The sequence below is a fragment of the Aspergillus viridinutans genome, assembly GCF_018404265.1.
Source record: "Aspergillus viridinutans IFM 47045 DNA, scaffold_6, whole genome shotgun sequence".
Lineage (NCBI taxonomy): Eukaryota > Fungi > Ascomycota > Eurotiomycetes > Eurotiales > Aspergillaceae > Aspergillus > Aspergillus viridinutans.
In genome coordinates, this window is record NW_025091222.1 from 1,014,698 (window position 1) to 1,033,913 (window position 19,216).

Below are 19,216 nucleotides of genomic sequence, written 5' to 3' on the forward strand. Positions count from 1 at the left end.
TGTGTCTTGGACGCCCCTTTTCTCGGCGTTGGCGTTTTGTGTCAGTCGCACATTGTTACTGGTTTTCTCTGTTTTTCGTTTCGTGGCAATGTGCACTATTGCGGCATGGCATCAAAACATTTCGCTGGATGACAGAGGTGTACTCTCGATTCTTCATTTGACGTGCTAGTCTTGCTCGATTAATCTTTGTCTATGTACCACTAGGGTTTCCAAAGGAGGATATTAGGATATGGCCTTTTGCACTGCATATGTCGGGTATACAGGAGTCTGTCGGATGATTGAGTCTGGTTGAGTATATTGGACATGGGCACTTCCATGCATTAGAGAAAAAAAAGAAAATAATTTGAACGTGTCATGCATTCTACATATTGAGGGTTTTTGAGAATAATTCAATCTGCCGTTCTCGCTCGTTCAGCCTCTTCATCAGTGGATATCGCCCGTCATTGCCAGCATCATTCCTGCCATAGGTCTTGGTATTCTGACTGGATGTGCGTACAGTATCGAAATAGCACTCTCACTGACCTTCTGAAGGTTCCTATTCTAGTATTGCTGGCTATTTGAAAGACAAACTGACAGGAAGATGGTCCGACAGAGGGGGAAGCCACTGTCAGATCAGCTGCTAGGATCAGCCAGGATTGTCAGGCAAAAAAAGGAGGGGCCTTATTGCTGGTGCTTATTACTTATGTATGTACCTCTCTACTCGCACATAATTTGAATGAAACGACTGAACCGGATGTGCTTAGTAGCATGAGTGGTATGATGCGTACTCGTCCTGTCGGCGACACAGTGATGCATATATACTCTCAGCCAGAGCAAGCATATCGTAGGATCGTCCAAGGTGGTGCACAGCCAACCTCAGTAGAGCCAGTAATGCCAGGATTGATGAATCCATCACTTGTCTGGTGACCACATCGCTGCAAGTATGTACCTTTTTTTTATTATTGCCCATGTACCATATACCACTACCTCCTCTTCATCCCATTCCAACTCCAAATGAGAAGCCCCCGTCCAGTTCCCCGTCCTTTCCCCGCAGTCCTAATTCTTCCTTCTCATGCCATCATGGTCTCGTGCGACTTCCCCTTCTTCGGTCGCTCCAAGCTCGTTCAGTAATTTCTCTCCCGTCGAACAGGTAGCGATCACTGCTGCGTGTTGTCCCTTCTTACTTACTATTCTGTCACTCTAGCACGGCGTTCACGTTCTGGTTGATTGCTTTCTTTATTCAGAAGTACGGTGCTGTGCTGGCTAGAGCTGTATCATCAACATTAACGCCATCCCCTATTTGCTACGATTTTATTCCTGTCGACGAGCTGATTAATTGTGACGCTCCAACTGTTGTTGCTTTGCCGCTACTTGTTCTTGATTCCCTTTACGGAAAACAAAGTGTACCACTGAACCACAAGCGACAACGGACAGAGCAAAAGAGGATAGAGACTTTGGTGGCTTTCAAAAAAGGTCAAAGACTAACTTATAACTCTGCCGACCAAAGGGTGATGATTTGATCGAGTATTGGCTGCTAACCGTGGAATGAGCGTGGTACTGCCTTGAGAGAAGCTCGCGTGAGGGCCCTCGGATGCCCCCTCGTCACTAAAAGTACCCGCCTGGCCGTTGGCTTTTTGCTCCATCCAGCGAAACGACGACAGCATGACCGATGCGCCTTTTCCCCCTTCTGGTGGAGCTCGAGGAGCTCCTCCTCTGTCAACTTCATATTCCGGTCCAAGCATCTCATCTATTCCACGCCGTTCTTCCTACGCCTCGGTCCTGTCCGGGACTGCCCTCTCGCCACCAAGCAACAGTAGTCCTCCTTCCCATCCTCTTATCTCTAACTCCACTTCATCATACCCCCCACCCTTTTACCCCGACGGCCGACTACTGAGGCCTTCCTCCTCCGCCTTGGATGCAGATATGCAGTTAAACTCCCCCTGGAGGACGACGCCTGGCGATTCGCTTCCTCCTTATTCTCGGAAGTTTGCCAACCTTCCTCGCTACGATACATTATTTCAGAACCCCGGCAGCTTTTCCGATCCCTCATTATTTACTCCATCCTATCTCCGCAACTCCCGATACATCGCTCGCCTCGAGGCCGCTCGCCGAACAAAGCTCGCTTCTCAACGAGATGCTCCACCTTCTGCTTCTACTTCAAACCCTCTCTCGACTTCCTCTAGCCATGCAAGCTTGCCTCGTATAGCCCCTTCCCATCGTGGGATGACGTATGATATCATCGAAAGGGAACCGCCGAGCGACGACGATCATCTCATGCCACTCCCCTCACAATGGAGCGATAGTGATAAATACACCGGTCTAGAGCTCACAAACGGGGGCCTTGAGATCCGGTATCCAGGACCGGCTAACAAGCACGACCATGAAGCCGCTGCTGTCCGTGCTGATCACCCCATGCCCCCGCAGTGCGGCATTTATTACTTTGAGATCACGATTCTATCAAAACCAAAGGAAGGGTATGTACTACGCGTGGAATTGATGAGGCGATACCTTCTGGGCTTGATGAGGGTGTGCTGACAGTGTGCAGGATGATAGGAATCGGGTTCTCGAGCAGCAAAGCGTCCGTTGAGAGGCTTCCCGGGTGGGAGCAAGAATCTTGGGCATACCACGGTGACGATGGCAAATCATTTTTCGGGGAGAGTCAGGGTCAGGGACGACCGTACGGCCCGACTTTTGGTGCAAATGATACTGTCGGATGTGGTGTTAACTTCGTCACCGGATGCGCTTTCTTCACCAAGAACGGCGTCTTCCTTGGTATGTCGGAGGCCTTGATGTTCGTCCGCTTGAAATGAAACTAATTTGCTTGATAAGGAAATGCCTTTCGGGAATTAAGGAATTTGAAAGTCTATCCCTCTGTGGGGATGAAGAAGCAACCGCCTGTGCACTTGGTCGCCAATTTCGGTCAGCAGCCGTTCATGTTCGATATTGACGGCATGGTCAAAGTATGTTCCTAAGGTATCTCCGCTAGTTGTTAGCATAACGTCTGACCTTGCTTACGTAGAGAGAGAAGTTCTCCATTCATTCGGAGATCTACGCAACAAGCACGGCCAACCTACAGCCACCGCTTGATGAGAACGCTTTGCTTCAAGAACTAGTCGCACAGTTCCTGGCTCATGAAGGCTATGTCGACACCGCCCGGGCTTTCTCAGAAGAGGTTGCTGCAGAGACAGCGGCTCTGGAGAATGGTCGAAAGGAATCCCTCACGAAGTATGAAGTGGAGGAAGGACTTGACGCGATCAACCGACAGAGTAAGATCACACCTGCTCTTTTTTTTTTTGATGTCGATTGTTATAAGCCAGACTGACAATTCGGCGGGTAGAAATTCGTGCTGCCATACTAGAGGGTGACATCGACAAGGCTCTCAAGTACACGAATGCCTACTATGGCAACGTCCTAGAGAGCTATCCTCACATTCAGTTCAAGCTACGGTGCCGAAAGTTTCTGGAGATGATGCGGCGCTGCAATGAGCTCTCCTTGACAGCGTCGAAAAAAGGCAAAGCATCCAACGGACTTTCCGATGGCAGTGCGGTGTTCGACCAGGAGATGGAACTTGATGAGCAATTACAGGAAGGTGACGGTTGGGAAACCGAGGGCATGGATACCGAAGAACCCGAGAACTCAGGGAAGTTTCACGAGCTTCTCACCGAAGCGGTTCAATACGGGCAGCAGTTACGCATGGATTATCCAAATGACGAGCGAGGCGGCGACAAGAAGGTGCTGGATGACATCTTCTCATTGGTTGCCTATCAGGATCCGAAACGATCAGTGCACGGCCACTACCTTGATCCTGCAGGACGCCTTGCTATTGCGGAAGAACTTAATTCTGCCATTCTAGGTCAGTTGTGCATTTCCGTGTGCTTCAATGCAGTCGATTGCTAACACCGATTCTCTTACTAGTGTCACTAGGGAAGCCATCTTCAGCCGCTCTGGAGCGGCTTTATCAACAGACAGAGGTGCTTGTCAACGAGATTAGCGAAGAGGGCGGCGCTGGGGCGTTTATCAATGTGCGAAATGATTTTTTGCTTTAAAGTGACTGCCGGCGATTTAACAGGGAGCACCTGAATTCGTAATTTTTTGAGGGTTCATGATGGCAGAGAATGAAACTACAACCTTTCCCCTCTAACTGATCTGGCGCATCTTGTCCGAACTCTGACCGAGAGATCCTGTGGTGGAGAAAGCAACATAGAATAGTCTACTCAAGGATCAAGCGACCATGTCAAACAGAAGCATTAACTTACGTAGTTATTTGGCCGCAAGAATATCAGGGCAACATTGTAGTACCGAGTACTTGCACCACGTAGCGTAGAGTTGCGCAGGGATGCAAACGTGGTGGCTGGGACTCAAATGACAATGCTTGGCGACTGACTGCGTGTCCAATAATGAAAGACCAAAAGTACCCGACCTCCTTGGCAACAATAATGGGAGGAAATGGGATTTGACTCAAAAGAGTTGTTTCATCTTTACTATGCCTGTTGGACGCTGGCAGATGATCATTGCTCTAATTCTGGGTGCTTTAACAAAGACATCCACTGCATACCGTTCTGTAAGATAGTCTATCAAAGATAGTTCTTAGGTGTGTACCTTAGGCAGGTATCATGACTTTGTAATAATACTGTACAATTTTTTATGAACCTAAGGTAATCACTAATAACCCGGTCAGGTAAGGTAAGACATAGTAATAATAACAATGGTTCACATGTTCACTTTGGTCTCTCCGCCTTTATGCATAATCAACGACCCTGCTTCTCTTTAGTTCTTGCTGGGTATATCCAACACTGTTATTATTTGCTTATAATAATCACGTAGTACCAGTAACTACACAAAGAAGCATCACACCTATATATCACCATATCTCTCTGTGATATCTCTTTGCATGGTTTAATATCATCGTTCCCTCCGCCCCACCAACACCAACACCTCAGCTTCGATGAACTGGCGCTTCCGCTCCAAGTCATCGCTCCGTCAAGGGGTGCCAGCTCATTATCTATCCAGTCTAGAGATCAACTGACGAACTCTCTTGGGAAGGTCGCATTCCTTTCCCTGATCTCCTCAGCCATGGAATCTCATCCCCGGCCGCATAGTCCGGTCCCTGCAGGGCAGGTTCCCTGCATTCCTACCCACTCCTCCTCAACTCCAGCCGTCCTTCGCTGTTGTTGTGGCCGTAATGACTGTGCGTTCCTCCATAATAATAATCTTGCCTTGGAGGGATTGGAGAAGGATCTTGAAACCGCTGCTCGATTGGGCCAGGTACGTTGGTGACTTACTTTTCTCTTACTGTCCCTTTGTCTCCCGAAAAGAGGCTTTCTACAAACGTCAGGCCTCCATCATAAGTGCCTGATATTTGGTTGTTATGATTGCGCACATACCTCAGTTTTTGTATATACGCATACTTTCGCACATTCTCCCGGTGGGAGTGTCATTCTCTTCCTTTGCATTATTAAGCTTTTGACTCTGGAATTCTCGTCCATATCCCCTGTCCATCTCGGGCATTAGGCGAAGATCCCCAAAAAGAACACGAGCATTTATTCTTACCCGTTGTGTCTACTGCTTAGTTGCTCGTCCCCCATGGCGTCTCAGGGATTGCGGTCCCCGATCCTCTCCCACTGTGTTACAGTCCGTCATGGCCGTCCAAGCAGATAAACCTGCAGCGGATCTCCCGTCAATGAACTCGTCATCGCTAACCTTTGCTCTCCAGGCTCTGCTCCATCGCCATGAATCGTACATGGCCGAGGCGGAGGAAGACCGCCGGCGGTTACTCGCCAATATTGAGAATCTGGAGCGTGAGAAGCGCCAGGTTGAGGCCGAGAATGCCCGCATCATCGAGGAGAACCGTGGTTTGTTGGAGCAGTTGGACGGTCTGAACAAGGCCGTCGCAAAATCGGACGCTCATGCCAAGTCGCTCGCCGCTACGCYAGAAAGTACAGAGGCCGAGCTGCGTAAGGTGACCATGTCGGCCGCCCGCGCTGCGGAACTCGAAGTCCAACTGGCCCAGATGGAGGCCGAACAGTCGAGACTACAGGAGACTTTGCAGGTGGCGCAGGAAGATAGCAAGTCAGCCGTGCAGCGATGGAAGAAGGCGGAATGTACCCTCCGAGATTTGCATGATCAAGTCGACCGAATCGAGAAGGAGGCACGAGAGGAGCGTGAACGACACACCGAACTCATGCAGCGCATGGAGCGGAGACGGGCGGTGGAGCGCGAGCTTGACGGTGCGGCTGGACGCTTAAAGGGCGCTGCTGCCGCGCAGGAGCTAGGTCGGAATGACGGCAACCCTAACATCGTCTCGCGCTTCGTTCGGGACATCCTCCAGGATAATGCGAACTTGCAGATGGGTATCATAGAGCTGCGGGAGATGCTCGAAAGCTCGAACCAGGAGGTGCAGAATCTGCGAGATCAGATCCTGTCGCATCAGCCCTTGACTTCAGCCGGTGAAGACGATGAGCGAGAGCCGCGGCCGCCATCAACGACATTGAATGACGAACTAGAATCGAAAGAATCGCGCCGCGTATCGCAAGAATTCCATATTCATCATCATTACCATACCCCGTCCATCTCCGTCGGCTCCAAGAAGGACAAAAGCACCATCTTTCGTCGATCCAAGAAGAGACGGTCTCTGGGAGTCACCACAGGCATGCACTCGGCGTCGACCTCCCAGTCGTCCCGGAAATCCTCGCACCAGCACCAGTCGTCCGTCTCCTCGGCCTCAACTATTTTGTCTCAGACGTCTGTTTCAATTCCGCCAGCCGCGGGTTCCCGCCGTTGGTCACTGCGATCACCCGCAGCCGAATCCTCGTTAGCGAGCTCGCCACAGTCAGGGTATCGAGCGTCATCCATCTTTGACCGGGTGGAACGCGGTTTCGAATCGTCACAACCGACTAGTCCTGAAAGCACGGCCGTCTCGTCTCCGGTAATGGTCTCTCGCCACAAGAACGTCCCCTTTGATGTACCTTTCCGGCCTCTGGATGGACTTGATGGAACAGAGAGAGTTGGCGATGGTTCGATGCACATGGCATACGACTATTTCGGTGACCATACGAACTATGCAGAGCTGGACCGGATGCCGCTCCAGTCGGTGATACCCGAGGAGATGGAGGATTCCTCGTCTACCCAGTATGCAGACTCGGTCCCTGACCGGCCTCCCGCAATCTCTGACGATCTGTTCTCAACGCCGCACAGCCCCACCTTACGCAGACGTCAATCCCATGATAGCCTCTTTTCAATTGCAGGCATGGACATTCATACACCCAGTCGACGCCCTTCGCGGATCAGCGACCATCTTCAATCCAGTTTGCCGATTCGTGTTCCACGCCGCATCATATCACCTAGCCCGGAGCTCTTCTCACCATCGCCTGTCATTTCAACCAGCACAGTCACGGCGGATCGAGAACCACCAAAGACCTCCGAGCATTCCCCCCGAAGGTTCCTTGCTACCGTTGCAGGCCGAGGCCGCGCCGCGGATACACTGTCTGCTGTGTCCGCGGACAGCGGCTCGACCGAGTCCACTGTCACTCCCAACCGGAAGTCTTCGCTGACTCGTCGAGTGGGAGGCTGGGTGCGAGGTCGCTGGGGCATCGCTGCTGTCTCTGCAGAGGAGAATGCTAAGCCTCAGGTCGAGTCGGACTCTTTGCCTCCGGAAAGCACCGCCTCACCAGAACCTGCCCGTCCGTCTTCTGCCGGGCAAAGAAGGAGCAGGGCCAGCTTCGATGCTGTCCCGAATCTGCGATACAGGTATCCAGGTGTCAACCAGTCAGGACCGATCATGGGCCTTCGACCGCCCCCGCGAGCTCCTGTCTCATTGCATCCGGAGCAACTGGATGAGGGACTCTTGAGGGAGAGCTTGGCCGAGTAATTGTCCTCGGAGCCCCACCAATCCTCATTCTCTTCTGGTTTTCAGTTGTCAATCGTTTTCATCCTTATACTCGGCTTCTCGACATTATATTACTACATTTGTATCTCGTATGACCCGAATGATCCCTTCATTCTTTGCATCTAGCCACGGATCTGGAGTACCGTTCTTTTGATCACATTTTCCTTACCTTTTTTGACGGTCTATATGATACCCCTACAGCTGCCCATTTCTTATGTTTCGTTCGGCTCATGGCGTATGCTTAGCTACCTGCCACAATTCATGACCTTATTTCGAACCGGTCTACCAGGTTGTAATCACCTATTGACGGAGAAATGGAGTTTGCCACAAGGCACATGCCTGTTCTCGTCTTAGAGGCCAGCAGTCATAAGATACATTTTGACGACAGCGTAGATATTGTATTCGTGACTGCGTCACCAGAGATATCATCATTAATCATGTGAATCGTCTACCACCCAATGCGACAGCGTGTCATACCCTACGCCTCGATATCCGATACGTACGAATAGGAATACTAGTCGAATGGAAGAAACCCGTCTGCCTCTCCGCAGGGGCAGACTGATACGGCATGCATTCCACCTGGAAATCGTTCGTTTCTGCGCAAAAACCTTTAGAAGGGAAACCTGCATCAGTTGGTTTGGATCGAGGCACTCACCACAGGCATTCAGGAACGTCTGGAAGGTATCCTGGTTCCGGAGCGTCGCGGATATGATGAATTCCCGGAGGTGGTAGTTTTCGAAGAGGTCGCGCAGGGTGGATAGGAGGAGGGGGACAAGGTCGACATCGTAGATCTTTTCTTTGTTAGTTGGCTCGGGTTGCACGATGCCTTGTATTCTCCGTGCCTGTAATGCGAGGTACTGATCCCAGGCCACGGGCCAAAGAATGATCGTGATCGTGGTCATGTGCACTTACCAGGTCAGCACCGAGTGCAACGTCAAAGGCCAGATCGCCGTTGCCTGACACCGCGGCAGTCTGTGCAGCGTCGCCCTCGCCCTCCTCCGGCTCAGACTGAGTCAAAGACAAGGGTGTCCCCCACTCCCAAATGGCAGAATGAAAGACAGCAGGGTCGAGCTCATTCCGCCGCATACAATCGCGGATATTCTCGATGAGGGCCGGCTCGCGGTCCGTGGCGACCACGCTCTGCACGCCGAGATGTTTCGCGCAGAACATGGATAGGAAGCCTGTGCCGGCGCCGAGCTCGATGACCCGGTTCCCGCGCACGAGGGCCTGCCCGGCGGGCGTGGAGAGGAATGAGCCGAGATGCAGGGCTGCTTCCCAGGTGCGGAAGCCTGTTGTTCCTGCGGAGAGGATCAGACCGCGTGATTCGGAGGTGATGATTGTGCGGTTGCTCCTGTGTTCTTCTGACGGGGCTCCATCTGCATCTGCATCTGAGGCTGGGACTGGGCCTGTGTATTTGACATAGGCCAGTTGCTGGGCTTGTTGGAGAGCTGATGGCTTTGGTTGGGTCACGAGCGTGCTCCAGCATTCCATGAGATCATCTGAGATCTCCTAGAAGAAGAGAGATGTTAGAATGCGAGCATGATTGTATGAAAGGATATGTCTACTGGTAGTCGATTTCAGGATTATTGCATACAAAGGGCTGTGTAAGCCGGGGCTACTCAACGTAACGTGGTACAGAGGGTTTTCATACATCCTCCTCAGGATCCGAAATGGACTCTTCCAGTATAGACAAAATAATCTTTAGAACACGAGCCCGGTAGTTCACCGGAGGAATCGGCCACAACGCCGCCTCGTTGAACATTCGTTCGTAGAGGGCTGACTGAGTGACAGATTTGATCATGGTCCTGCCATCGGGGAATTCTAGCAGGTGGGGTTCGACCTGCTGAAAATATTGCGCGACCAGTTTGTCAATGGAGACGCATTTATCATTCTGACCGTCACCGTCATCCTCGATCGAGGATGATACAAGGGACATATTGCCCTGCACGATATCTTCTTATACCAGAGGTACACTGCTTAAATAAGTATGGAGGGATACCTAATAATACAAAATGTATGGTCCAGTCGGGTCAGGTGCACGCTAAACCGCAACGGGCTAGCGGGTGCCCTAGCCGAGCCCACAGCTGGAACTGCACAACGAAACGGAAGCAAAATTGAATCGCATTTCGAGAAACCCGGCAACGACAGCAGCGACTTCGACAATCCCCCCAAACCTCTCGTCCCTGTCGAGTTTCTGCTCCTTTTCTCGCTCGCAGATTCTCGCCGCTGGTGATTCAACTTTCTCGTCAATCCCACTCACCGCAATCATGGCCGACACTCCCGTTACCCTGCGGACTCGCAAGTTCATCCGCAACCCCCTGCTCGCCAGAAAGCAGATGGTCGTGTAAGGAGCCCTTTTCTTCCTATCACGCGCTTGAGAATTTCCAGGGAGAGGGTCCCTTCTGGTCAAGATTTTTTTTTTTTTGAAAGTGATTTTGAGTGTGGAACACGCGGAACGGCAAAAGATGGAAGGCAACAAATGGCGATGACAATGGAGATAATCAGTTCATTTATCACCTTGGAATACTATCATGGAGGAAGGACCTGGAAATTCTCAAAGCACAGATGCAAAGGACATTCATTGTCGTGATGGTGATGATCAGTTTGATGATGATTCTAACATCGACTTCTTGCAGGGACGTTCTCCACCCCAACCGTGCTAATGTCTCCAAGGACGAGCTCCGCGAGAAGCTCGCCGAGCTGTACAAGGCCAACAAGGACCAGGTCTCCGTCTTTGGTTTCCGCACTCAGTACGGTGGTGGCAAGAGCACTGGCTTCGCCCTCGTCTACGACTCCCACGAGGCCCTGAAGAAGTTCGAGCCTCACTACCGCCTGGTCCGCGTCGGTGCCGCTACTAAGATCGAGAAGGCCAGCAGACAGCAGCGTACGTTTGAGCCACCGCCCACTCGCACCCTCGAGATTGAATCAGACATGCATACATGCCTTTCATATCTCCGGGGGTTACTCAGTCTAGCATCGCTAATCTCTCTTCCCACTTTATAGGCAAGCAACGGAAGAACCGTTCCAAGAAGTTCCGCGGTACCGCCAAGACCAAGGGACCCAAGAAGAACAAGGACTAAATGTATTCGGCTTGATCCTGGTGAAAGGAGTTGGAGGTGGACTCGGATATGGGGGCGGACGACGCGGCCAGGGGCTGACCCTGCTGGATGTGATAATAGCGGTGGTTTCGGTGGCGCATACTGTTACGCCCTTTATCATGACCATGACGATACAGACAGGGAAAATTCGAGATTTGGGATAATTCTCTGGGATGAAAATTCATTTTCTTTTTTTCTTTTCTCTCTCTTTCCTCCTTCCTCTCTCTATCGCCTCTGGTTTTCTCAACCAGAACAGGCATCCTTCAATCATCTCTCTTACCAGCAGCTCCTACCGCAAGTCACTCAAATCAGAAGCCTCCAGCATCGGGACTCGGTCGATGTACTATTTAAAAAAGCAACAAAAGATCTGCTCCGGTTATTCCTTGTCTCTGTTTCCGGTCTGCTTTTGGACGCTGGTAGATATTGGCTGTGCCGTAGGCTACTGCTATTTCACAAGAAAATGCGTATTTGTCTCATGTTTCGTAGCTACTAGGATTTAGCACAATACTCAACGCCTGGTTACGTTTGGTCATCGAATGAACTGACTTGTGGAATCATTGTAATCATACCCTCTTATACATATCATTCTTACTTCAGCTACTGATATGCGAAGTCCTGATCGACCACTAAAATACACAGGCTAGCGTGATGGATATGACAGGTCTTTATCCGTCAATACAACAACATATTTCGGTGCTCAAGCGTAGGCAATCATTGTCATTCCTAGCGGAGATCAGGCAGTCTAGCCACAGGCACTCTTTGTGCTAATCAATCCGATTATAGATGGAACATGACAAATTACAACAGGTAAAAGGACATCTCAAAAAAGAGCAAAATAAACTCCCGCCACATTGTGATTGAGAAGAAAGAGGAGAAAAGAAAGGAATCTGCCACCCAGGCCGCTAGTTCCCTAACAAACAACAGACGCATGAAAGGTAGACACGAAAATCACCCACCCTGGACCAATACTCTACAACCTCCAATATTAGTGTAATATCTGGATCTGTCCAAGTGCAGAAAAACACGGTCAGGCGCACGCAGCAAGGTTCGACAGATACTAGGATCGCCGCCAAATGGGCGGGAAGAAAAGATTGCGAGAAATACAAATCAAAACAAGAAAATGAGAAGATCGCAAACCAGCCATCAGAGTCGAGAAACAGAGACCAGCCTTTTCTGCGCAGGACTTCCCTATCCCAACAGGTCCCTTATTGCTCTGCAAATTAGAGACACGACCTACTTAGAATCCGCCCGGGTTACTCAAAGCTGAGACGGATGTTCGCTGCAGCTCGGCCGATGCCCGATATTCGGGTAAGACCTCGGTCGCGAGGAGATCGAATGGTATGGTGCTATGAGTATCCGCATGCCTCGGGCGCGTGTAGGGAAGACCGTTCATCAGGGTGGCCGTGGATCCGGTATCACCCGTCTCAGACCGGTTCTTGCTCTTTTCACTGCTGCTATATCCGTAGGTATCTGGGCCACAGCCCATCATAGATACGAAACGTCCGTTGTCCCGGGAAAATGATCTTGTTGGTCGGCCTTGGGTGCTCGCTCGGAAGCCATCGGTTGAATCAAGCGTCTCGAACGTATTGAGTGCTGTACCAGTAGAGGGGCCAAGGTGTGAGGGCGTTCCGACCGATGTAATGGGCAGATAATCGAACATTATGTCCGGTGCACTTGACTGACTCGCCTTCCTTGTCTGATTCAGGGAGTTACCACCAAAGTTCCCGTTCGAGCTAAGCTGCATGCTCGGAAGGCCACTACTCGACATGGAGGCTCTTGTGGCTAGATGATGTCCATATCTATATTCCGGGGATAACAGCAATCCTGACATGGCTTCAGGAGTCGCGCTTGGAGAAAACATACCCATCTGGAGCTGGCTGCGGCCGGATGCTTTTGGTAATGTCCGATCGGCGTCTTGTCCATCTGACGGCATGCATGTCATTGGAACGTCAGTCGATTGAGTTTCTTGACCTGAGAACAAGAAGGGATATGAGGATGAGGTAAAGGTGTTCTCTGCATCTTGGGTAGGAAATGCTGCTCCGCTCTGGGCGTTGTTGACCTGGACGTTAGAATTCCATGCCTTGGTGTTCCATGCAAGGCCGCAATAGTCAGGCAGAATACCTTGGTGCGAGCTGGGGAACATGTATGATGACTGAGGATTGTATGCAGTCGGCTCATTCTCGAAGTTCGCCGTATGATCAAGACTGAAAGGCTGTCGACTAGGTGGATGCTGAGGGTTGAAGGTCCCTAGATCGTAACCAGATGGCCGTGAGAAGGACCCAAGCCGCACACCGAGGGAGTTCGTTGATACTAGTCCAGACTTTTGGACCATATGTGCATAAACTCCTAGTCTTTGGGGGGAAGAAACCCTAGCATTTAGCGCAGGCTGCCACCCGGAATCTTTCGTCTGGAGCATTGATGAATTGACCTTGCAATTATCAGCTCGCCAATCTCGGTGAGAACCTATCCCTCAGGTAGGCTAGTGTTATCTTACCCTTAAGAACTGGCAATTCGTATTGCCAGAGGCCCGGCAGTTCGAACATCCTTGTCCGTCACCAATATCCCCGCTGCATTTGATCTTCCTTTTGCGACATCGATTGCACTGCGAGTGTCAGGAAATGTTTTCCTCTTTCTGTTCAAAGGCTACCAAAATTATACGCTACTTACTGCGACTTGGATACGGCGCCTGGTAGAGTTCCGACTTCTGCCGTCGATCTCTAGAGCAGGACTCACGGAACTCGTGCCTCTCTCCACCATCTCCTGTTGGCCATCGGGTCCAGTTGATGGTGATATTGAATGAGCCTCATGTCTGGATTGCTGATCGAGACCAACCTCATCCCCAGAGGGGTAGTAAGGATGGGCCATGACTTCACCGATTAGTGTTGGATTGTTCCTGAGTCTGAGACTCACACATTCAAGTCAAGTCAGGTCCGAGGGGGGTCGGAACGGCTTCTCTCAAAAGTTAGCTGGGAACTTGGAGGTCTTTGAATTAGGGATGATTGTGTCCAGCATGTTCCGTCTGCCTCAGGTAGAAACTGGAAAAGGGACCGGGGAAAGATGAGAGGGGGGGGTGTCCATCAATCGGAATCAAGGTCTGATTTAAGTCAATGTGTGGGCCATAATTTGTATGAATGTCGGGGGTTTCCTTCTTTTTTCTTTTTCTTTTTTTCGAACAAAAAAAATATCTTGGGCTCTTATTCCCACACCTTCTGACTGGACCATTCGAAGGGGAAGTATAGATCAGTCATAAGCTTACCTCAAGTGTTCTCAGTGTCTAGGCCAGGAGGATGGTCAGTTTGATACCTGAATCTTCAGTCTTTTGTTGTACCAGGAGAGCATATGCATTGTCCCGTGTTGCATTTACTAACGTCAAGTAGATTGGACTCCCCAGAAGGTCGCTGATAGAAGACCAGACAGACAGAATCAAAGGCGTTTTAGAGGTTCTGTTTCACAGAGTAACGTTGCACGAGACGAACATGACCTGATGGTAACCACAGAAGGCCCTAGTACTCTGGGCTGGAGGACTTGGAGCTCTCTGCCCAAGATCCCCAATCAATTGCCACCAACAAAGAACAAGAAGCTCCACCGTAGTCTTCACCTCCAGGAGCCTTGTCTCAGGAAGACTATGTACTTCCTCTCTCCAAGCGCATATAAAGTGATATGCCAAATCAAGATGAGCACTCAGGTTGTTGCAGAGCGGACAGCCGCGGATTACGATGGCATGAACTCCAAAGAGCAGTATCTATCTAGTCTCCCGAGCTGGAAGAAAGAATAAAGAAGCATGTTTGCCCGTTGAGATAGTTGCTGGTTGGAAAGCCTATTGGCCAGGCTTTGCCAGTCATTAGCATCAAACAAACATATTCTAGGAGGTCAAAACTCTGCCAGTACTTTTGACATCAGTGTCTAATCTGAGTCAAGTGTCAAGAATGGCTGCAGTCGCGAGCATTCACTTGAACGGATATGAATGTCTTTGCAGATGTGGAAATGGTTGCCTTACAGACTCGCGCTACACGCAAACGCATAGTCTTAAGGAGCTCAGTTTGATGTCTCGGATAGCTCGATTCCTAGACACGCAGCTTGGTTCGGACCAATGCTGAGGCATGCATCAACATGATCGAGCCGCACAAGGCTAATAGGAGCTCAAGACCATGACTGAATGGATCAGGAAGCGACACTTGGCAGGAAAGGCAGACTTGGCATGATTTCCAAATCAGTGGCACTGTATGATTACCTAGCAGTGGCTGAGTAGTCCCCTTATGTCTGCAAGTCCTTCTCGAACACTGGACAGGTCGAAATCAAGAAACGGAGTCAAAGGAAACAAGAAAGAGGGGACAGGGTTCTTAGACCGCCAGAGAATCCAGAACACAATAACAAATCACAAAATGATTATGCAAAACTGGGCTTCTGGTCAAACAAGAAAATAGCAGGGGCGTGGGGCCACGGGACAATTTAGTATGCACGAAGTTCAGGGGTTCATGGAAGACGGTATCTTCTCAGACTGGCACAGCCTGCTAATACCTGGCTGGCAACCCACATGCACAGAGTTTTGCAGTGCAATCCATCCCTTAACTGGAACTGTCTCAACCTGAGATCATGTTAGTATAGCAAAAGTCCCAATAGACCACTTCTCAAAAAGCCAATAGTCTTGATTGCCATTTTGGGATTCAGCCTCCAACAACAGAATGTTTGCCCTGGCTTGCTTTTATTTAGTGTTTTCTTTCCTTCAATCCGATTGACCGAACAGAACCATGCTCAAGTAGGTTCGGCTTGCAGATGCTGCACCGGCAGTTCATTCGCCAATGCGACGTGGTCGGGTAAAGTGACTTCATTTCAGGACGTTAGAATTAGAATCAAATGGAAAATGCGAAAAGCTTGTGCATTGTCTCCTGTAGAAAATCAGGTCAAAATTGACCGCTGTTGGGATTGGGACCAGCCACAAGATGACAGAAGTTAGTGAAACTTCTTCATAGCTCCTTTGTTCCGCTCTCAAAAATTAGTCACAGCCTGTCCAAAAGTAGGAGTAGGTCCAGCAACATCCACGTGCTTTTTGAAAACGAGCATCCTGCCATTGCTGCTTTTCCTATTTCAGGGAGCGACTCGTTGACGCTGTAGGATCTAGTACTACAGGCCATCCCGCTGTCATTCCTTCTTTTTCAACGCCTCTGCTGTGAAACTCGCACCGCAAAGAAGCAGAGCAGAGTGGTACTTCAGCATTGGCTTTAGAGATTGTAACCTGAAGAATAATGACAATTCCATCATAGGATTGGGGTGTCATTTCTAACTAGATTTCCTGTCAATGAATAACCCCGGTTGGAGCCAAACGACTGCGTCTCCAAGCCATCTGGATTGACAGTACTGAATTAGTTGCAGCAGCAAACAGTGACTGTCTCTGACCAGCAAGTTAATCTGAATATCCGAGGACTTTCCCGTCCAGCGGGGAACCCTCGATGATATGCCGCCGATTCAGATAGGGAATGGGTTACACAAGAAGGCACCGGATGGGGCCTCCGAATGTGCAAGCACCTCGAAACGGTCGATCCTTATTGACGGGGAGAGAGGATTCGTTCCCATGGCGTGTATGACAGTCAAAGCCTCCATCGACCTCTCATCGATCGTGAAGAACTAGGATTGCTACAATGATCGCCAAATGGCGACAAGGTCCCATCCCCGGGTGATAGACATTAATGTGTGGTGTGTGGTAGATGGACAGTAGCTTGAGGGATCGGCGCAAGGTATGTGGTATGGATTGACTTTCTTCGGGGGCGGGTCGGCCGCGAAAGTCACCTCACCTTAGCTTCACACGCGCCCTGCAAATCACCTCCAACTCGTCACTCATTCTACCTACCCGTCTCTATTTTCAGTCGCTCTCCCACACCGACTTTGATACTTCAGCCTTTAACTTATTCATCTGCGCCAGCTATCAACCATATCCTTGTCAGTTCTATCTGGTTTTCGTACGAATCTTCTACACCGTTTCCTTTTCCAGCTACCTGCCGAGCGAGCGAGCGCATCGTCGATCTTTGCGACATCGACTGCAGTCGCTAGTAGAACATCATGAGCGTACTTTTGGAGACGTCTCTTGGCGATATTGTCATTGACCTTCTGGTTGATGAGTCTCCTAAGGCGTGTGAAAAGTAGGTCGTCCCAACACTCCCATTCCTTGTTTGCGGTGATTTCCTTGGTCTGTGCCTGTTACTTGTTACAATGTCGAGTGGCTGAACTAGAAACTAAGCAATCCATTTTCTGCCGATATAGCTTCCTGAAGCTATGCAAAGTCAAATATTACAATTTCTCGCCAGTTCATAGCGTTCAGAAAAATTTCACCTTCCAGACTGGTGACCCTCTCGGTCCCGATTCCCCGGAGAGCGATGGCGGGTCGTCGATATGGGGCTTGTTGGAAAGGCCCGTCAAGAGAACATTTCCCTTGAAGCTGTCGCCGAAGCTGAAACACACCGAGCGCGGAACTGTCAGTATGGCAACAGTGCCTTCCTCGCACGATCCCGACGAGCGCCTCGCTGCCAGTCAATTCATAGTCACGCTTGGGGACAACCTCGACTATCTGGATGGGAAAGCAGCGATCTTCGGGAAAGTTGTGGAGGGCTTCGATGTGCTTGAAAAGATCAACGGAGCCTTTATTGACGACCGAGGTCGCCCGCTGAAAGATATCCGTATCCGCCATACAGTCATCCTCGATGACCCTTACGATGATCCTCCTGGCTTAGTGGTGCCAGCTGAAAGTCCTCTGCCTTCAAAAGCACAACTAGCGACTGTAAGGATTGCTGATGATGAGGCTCTGGATGACAACATGGATGAGGAGGCGATGGAAAAGCTGCGGCGAGAGCGCGAGGCAAGAGCGCAAGCATTGACGCTGGAAATGGTTGGTGATCTTCCATTCGCAGAGGTCAAGCCTCCAGAGAATGTGCTCTTCGTTTGCAAGCTGAACCCTGTTACTCAAGGTATTTGTCTTTCCCACATTTTTGCAGAATGGGTTGCCGCTAACTGTGAGTTCAGATGAGGATCTTCAACTGATCTTCAGTCGGTTCGGGCCGATTCTGTCTTGCGAAGTCATCCGAGATAAACGAACCGGTGACAGTCTACAGTATGCTTTTATCGAGTTCGAAAATCAGAAGGATTGTGAACAGGCTTACTTCAAGATGCAAGGAGTTCTGATCGACGATCATCGTATACATGTTGATTTTTCGCAGAGTGTGAGTCTGATTACGAGCACTTCTCTTTGAACAGCGGTCTCTAATAAGGACATTACAGGTATCAAAGCTGTCAGAAAGCTGGCGAAATGCTACCATATCTAAACGCAGCCAGAGAGGCGGCTTCGGTGGCGTAGCTGAGCTTGAGAAGAAGCGGCAGTATCGGGCGACTGACAACGTCCGCGAGCGGGATGGTTATGGCATGGTGTTCGATAAAGGTGAAGCTAAAAGACGGCCGGCTTCTCGAGAGCGACGTGACAGTCGAAGTCCCAAAAGAAGCTCATATCGGGACAGAAAAGACAGTCGTAGCCCGAGACGGGACTCGCACCCGAACCGGTACCGCGGTAGATCTGACAGTCGAAGTCCTCGGCGAGAAGACTCCTATCGCGATAGAAATCGTGAGAGGCCCTACAATGACGAGCGGCATGATCGTCGCGATGATGACCGATATCGAGAAAGGCGACGTCGCTAATGTCCGTTTTGTAAAGAGATGAACTATTGGAAACCCTATACGAGTCGCCCTACATCAAGGGCAACCTGGTATCTTAAGAATTGATGAGGGCACTTGATGTCTGGAGTTTTGTTCGTAACGCGGAATGTAATTTTAGTCTTCATATCAAATCAATTGACCCGACCTATATTAACTCGCTCATCGATGTGGAATTGTACCTTGACCCCTAAGGGCCTCGTCTTCTTAGAAAGCATACGTAGATACGTCGTGTGGCACTAGAACTAGTAACCTTCTTTTCTCCTATTATTTGTCTATTGGCCGCTAGTCGGTGAAACTGGGTCTGCCGATGGTTTGCCCCGCCCTGGAGGACCCAGAGGTCCAAAGAGCCATTCAGGGAGCTCGAATCGAGACAGTTGGAGCTGATATTTATATCATTCGTAGGACTGGGTCGGCCATGCCAGCTAAAAATAATAGCAGGGAGATCAAATGGTTTCGTCTTCCTGGCGGTCAGCGGACGGTGAAATACTGAGGGGTCGATAGAAGTTAAAGACCGAACTTCCCAAGCTTCAGCTCAGGTTTCAACTACGCCCCGCACTCC

General features: G+C 50.2%; 6 protein-coding genes across 6 annotated transcripts; 4 read left to right on the forward strand and 2 right to left on the reverse strand.

The window, feature by feature from the left end:
- Positions 1-1,641: 1,641 nt before the first annotated feature.
- Positions 1,642-4,025, forward strand: Aspvir_008169 (putative Ran-binding protein (RanBP10); the record flags this gene model as incomplete). Its single annotated transcript, XM_043271345.1, has 6 exons — positions 1,642-2,453; positions 2,525-2,751; positions 2,809-2,939; positions 2,999-3,245; positions 3,317-3,832; positions 3,895-4,025. The coding sequence occupies 6 exons, from the start codon at positions 1,642-1,644 to the stop codon at positions 4,023-4,025; spliced, it is 2,064 nt and encodes a 687-aa protein (XP_043127280.1).
- A 1,592-nt stretch (positions 4,026-5,617) lies between these two features.
- Aspvir_008170 (uncharacterized protein) lies at positions 5,618-7,846 on the forward strand (the record flags this gene model as incomplete). Its single annotated transcript, XM_043271346.1, has 1 exon — positions 5,618-7,846. The coding sequence occupies one exon, from the start codon at positions 5,618-5,620 to the stop codon at positions 7,844-7,846; it is 2,229 nt and encodes a 742-aa protein (XP_043127281.1).
- Positions 7,847-8,335: 489 nt separating this feature from the next.
- On the reverse strand, positions 8,336-9,800 carry Aspvir_008171 (protein-lysine N-methyltransferase; the record flags this gene model as incomplete). The annotated part of the gene is made up of 4 exons (XM_043271347.1): positions 8,336-8,460; positions 8,520-8,655; positions 8,777-9,373; positions 9,516-9,800. 4 exons carry the CDS (start codon positions 9,798-9,800, stop codon positions 8,336-8,338), a joined length of 1,143 nt encoding a protein of 380 aa, XP_043127282.1.
- Positions 9,801-10,131: 331 nt separating this feature from the next.
- On the forward strand, positions 10,132-10,944 carry Aspvir_008172 (40S ribosomal protein eS24; the record flags this gene model as incomplete). Its single annotated transcript, XM_043271348.1, has 3 exons — positions 10,132-10,208; positions 10,501-10,748; positions 10,868-10,944. The coding sequence occupies 3 exons, from the start codon at positions 10,132-10,134 to the stop codon at positions 10,942-10,944; spliced, it is 402 nt and encodes a 133-aa protein (XP_043127283.1).
- A 1,255-nt stretch (positions 10,945-12,199) lies between these two features.
- Aspvir_008173 (uncharacterized protein) lies at positions 12,200-13,294 on the reverse strand (the record flags this gene model as incomplete). The annotated part of the gene is made up of 1 exon (XM_043271349.1): positions 12,200-13,294. The coding sequence occupies one exon, from the start codon at positions 13,292-13,294 to the stop codon at positions 12,200-12,202; it is 1,095 nt and encodes a 364-aa protein (XP_043127284.1).
- A 3,722-nt stretch (positions 13,295-17,016) lies between these two features.
- On the forward strand, positions 17,017-18,639 carry Aspvir_008174 (peptidyl-prolyl cis-trans isomerase cyp6; the record flags this gene model as incomplete). The annotated part of the gene is made up of 4 exons (XM_043271350.1): positions 17,017-17,096; positions 17,218-17,918; positions 17,974-18,170; positions 18,229-18,639. 4 exons carry the CDS (start codon positions 17,017-17,019, stop codon positions 18,637-18,639), a joined length of 1,389 nt encoding a protein of 462 aa, XP_043127285.1.
- Between the last annotated feature and the right edge of the window lie 577 nt (positions 18,640-19,216).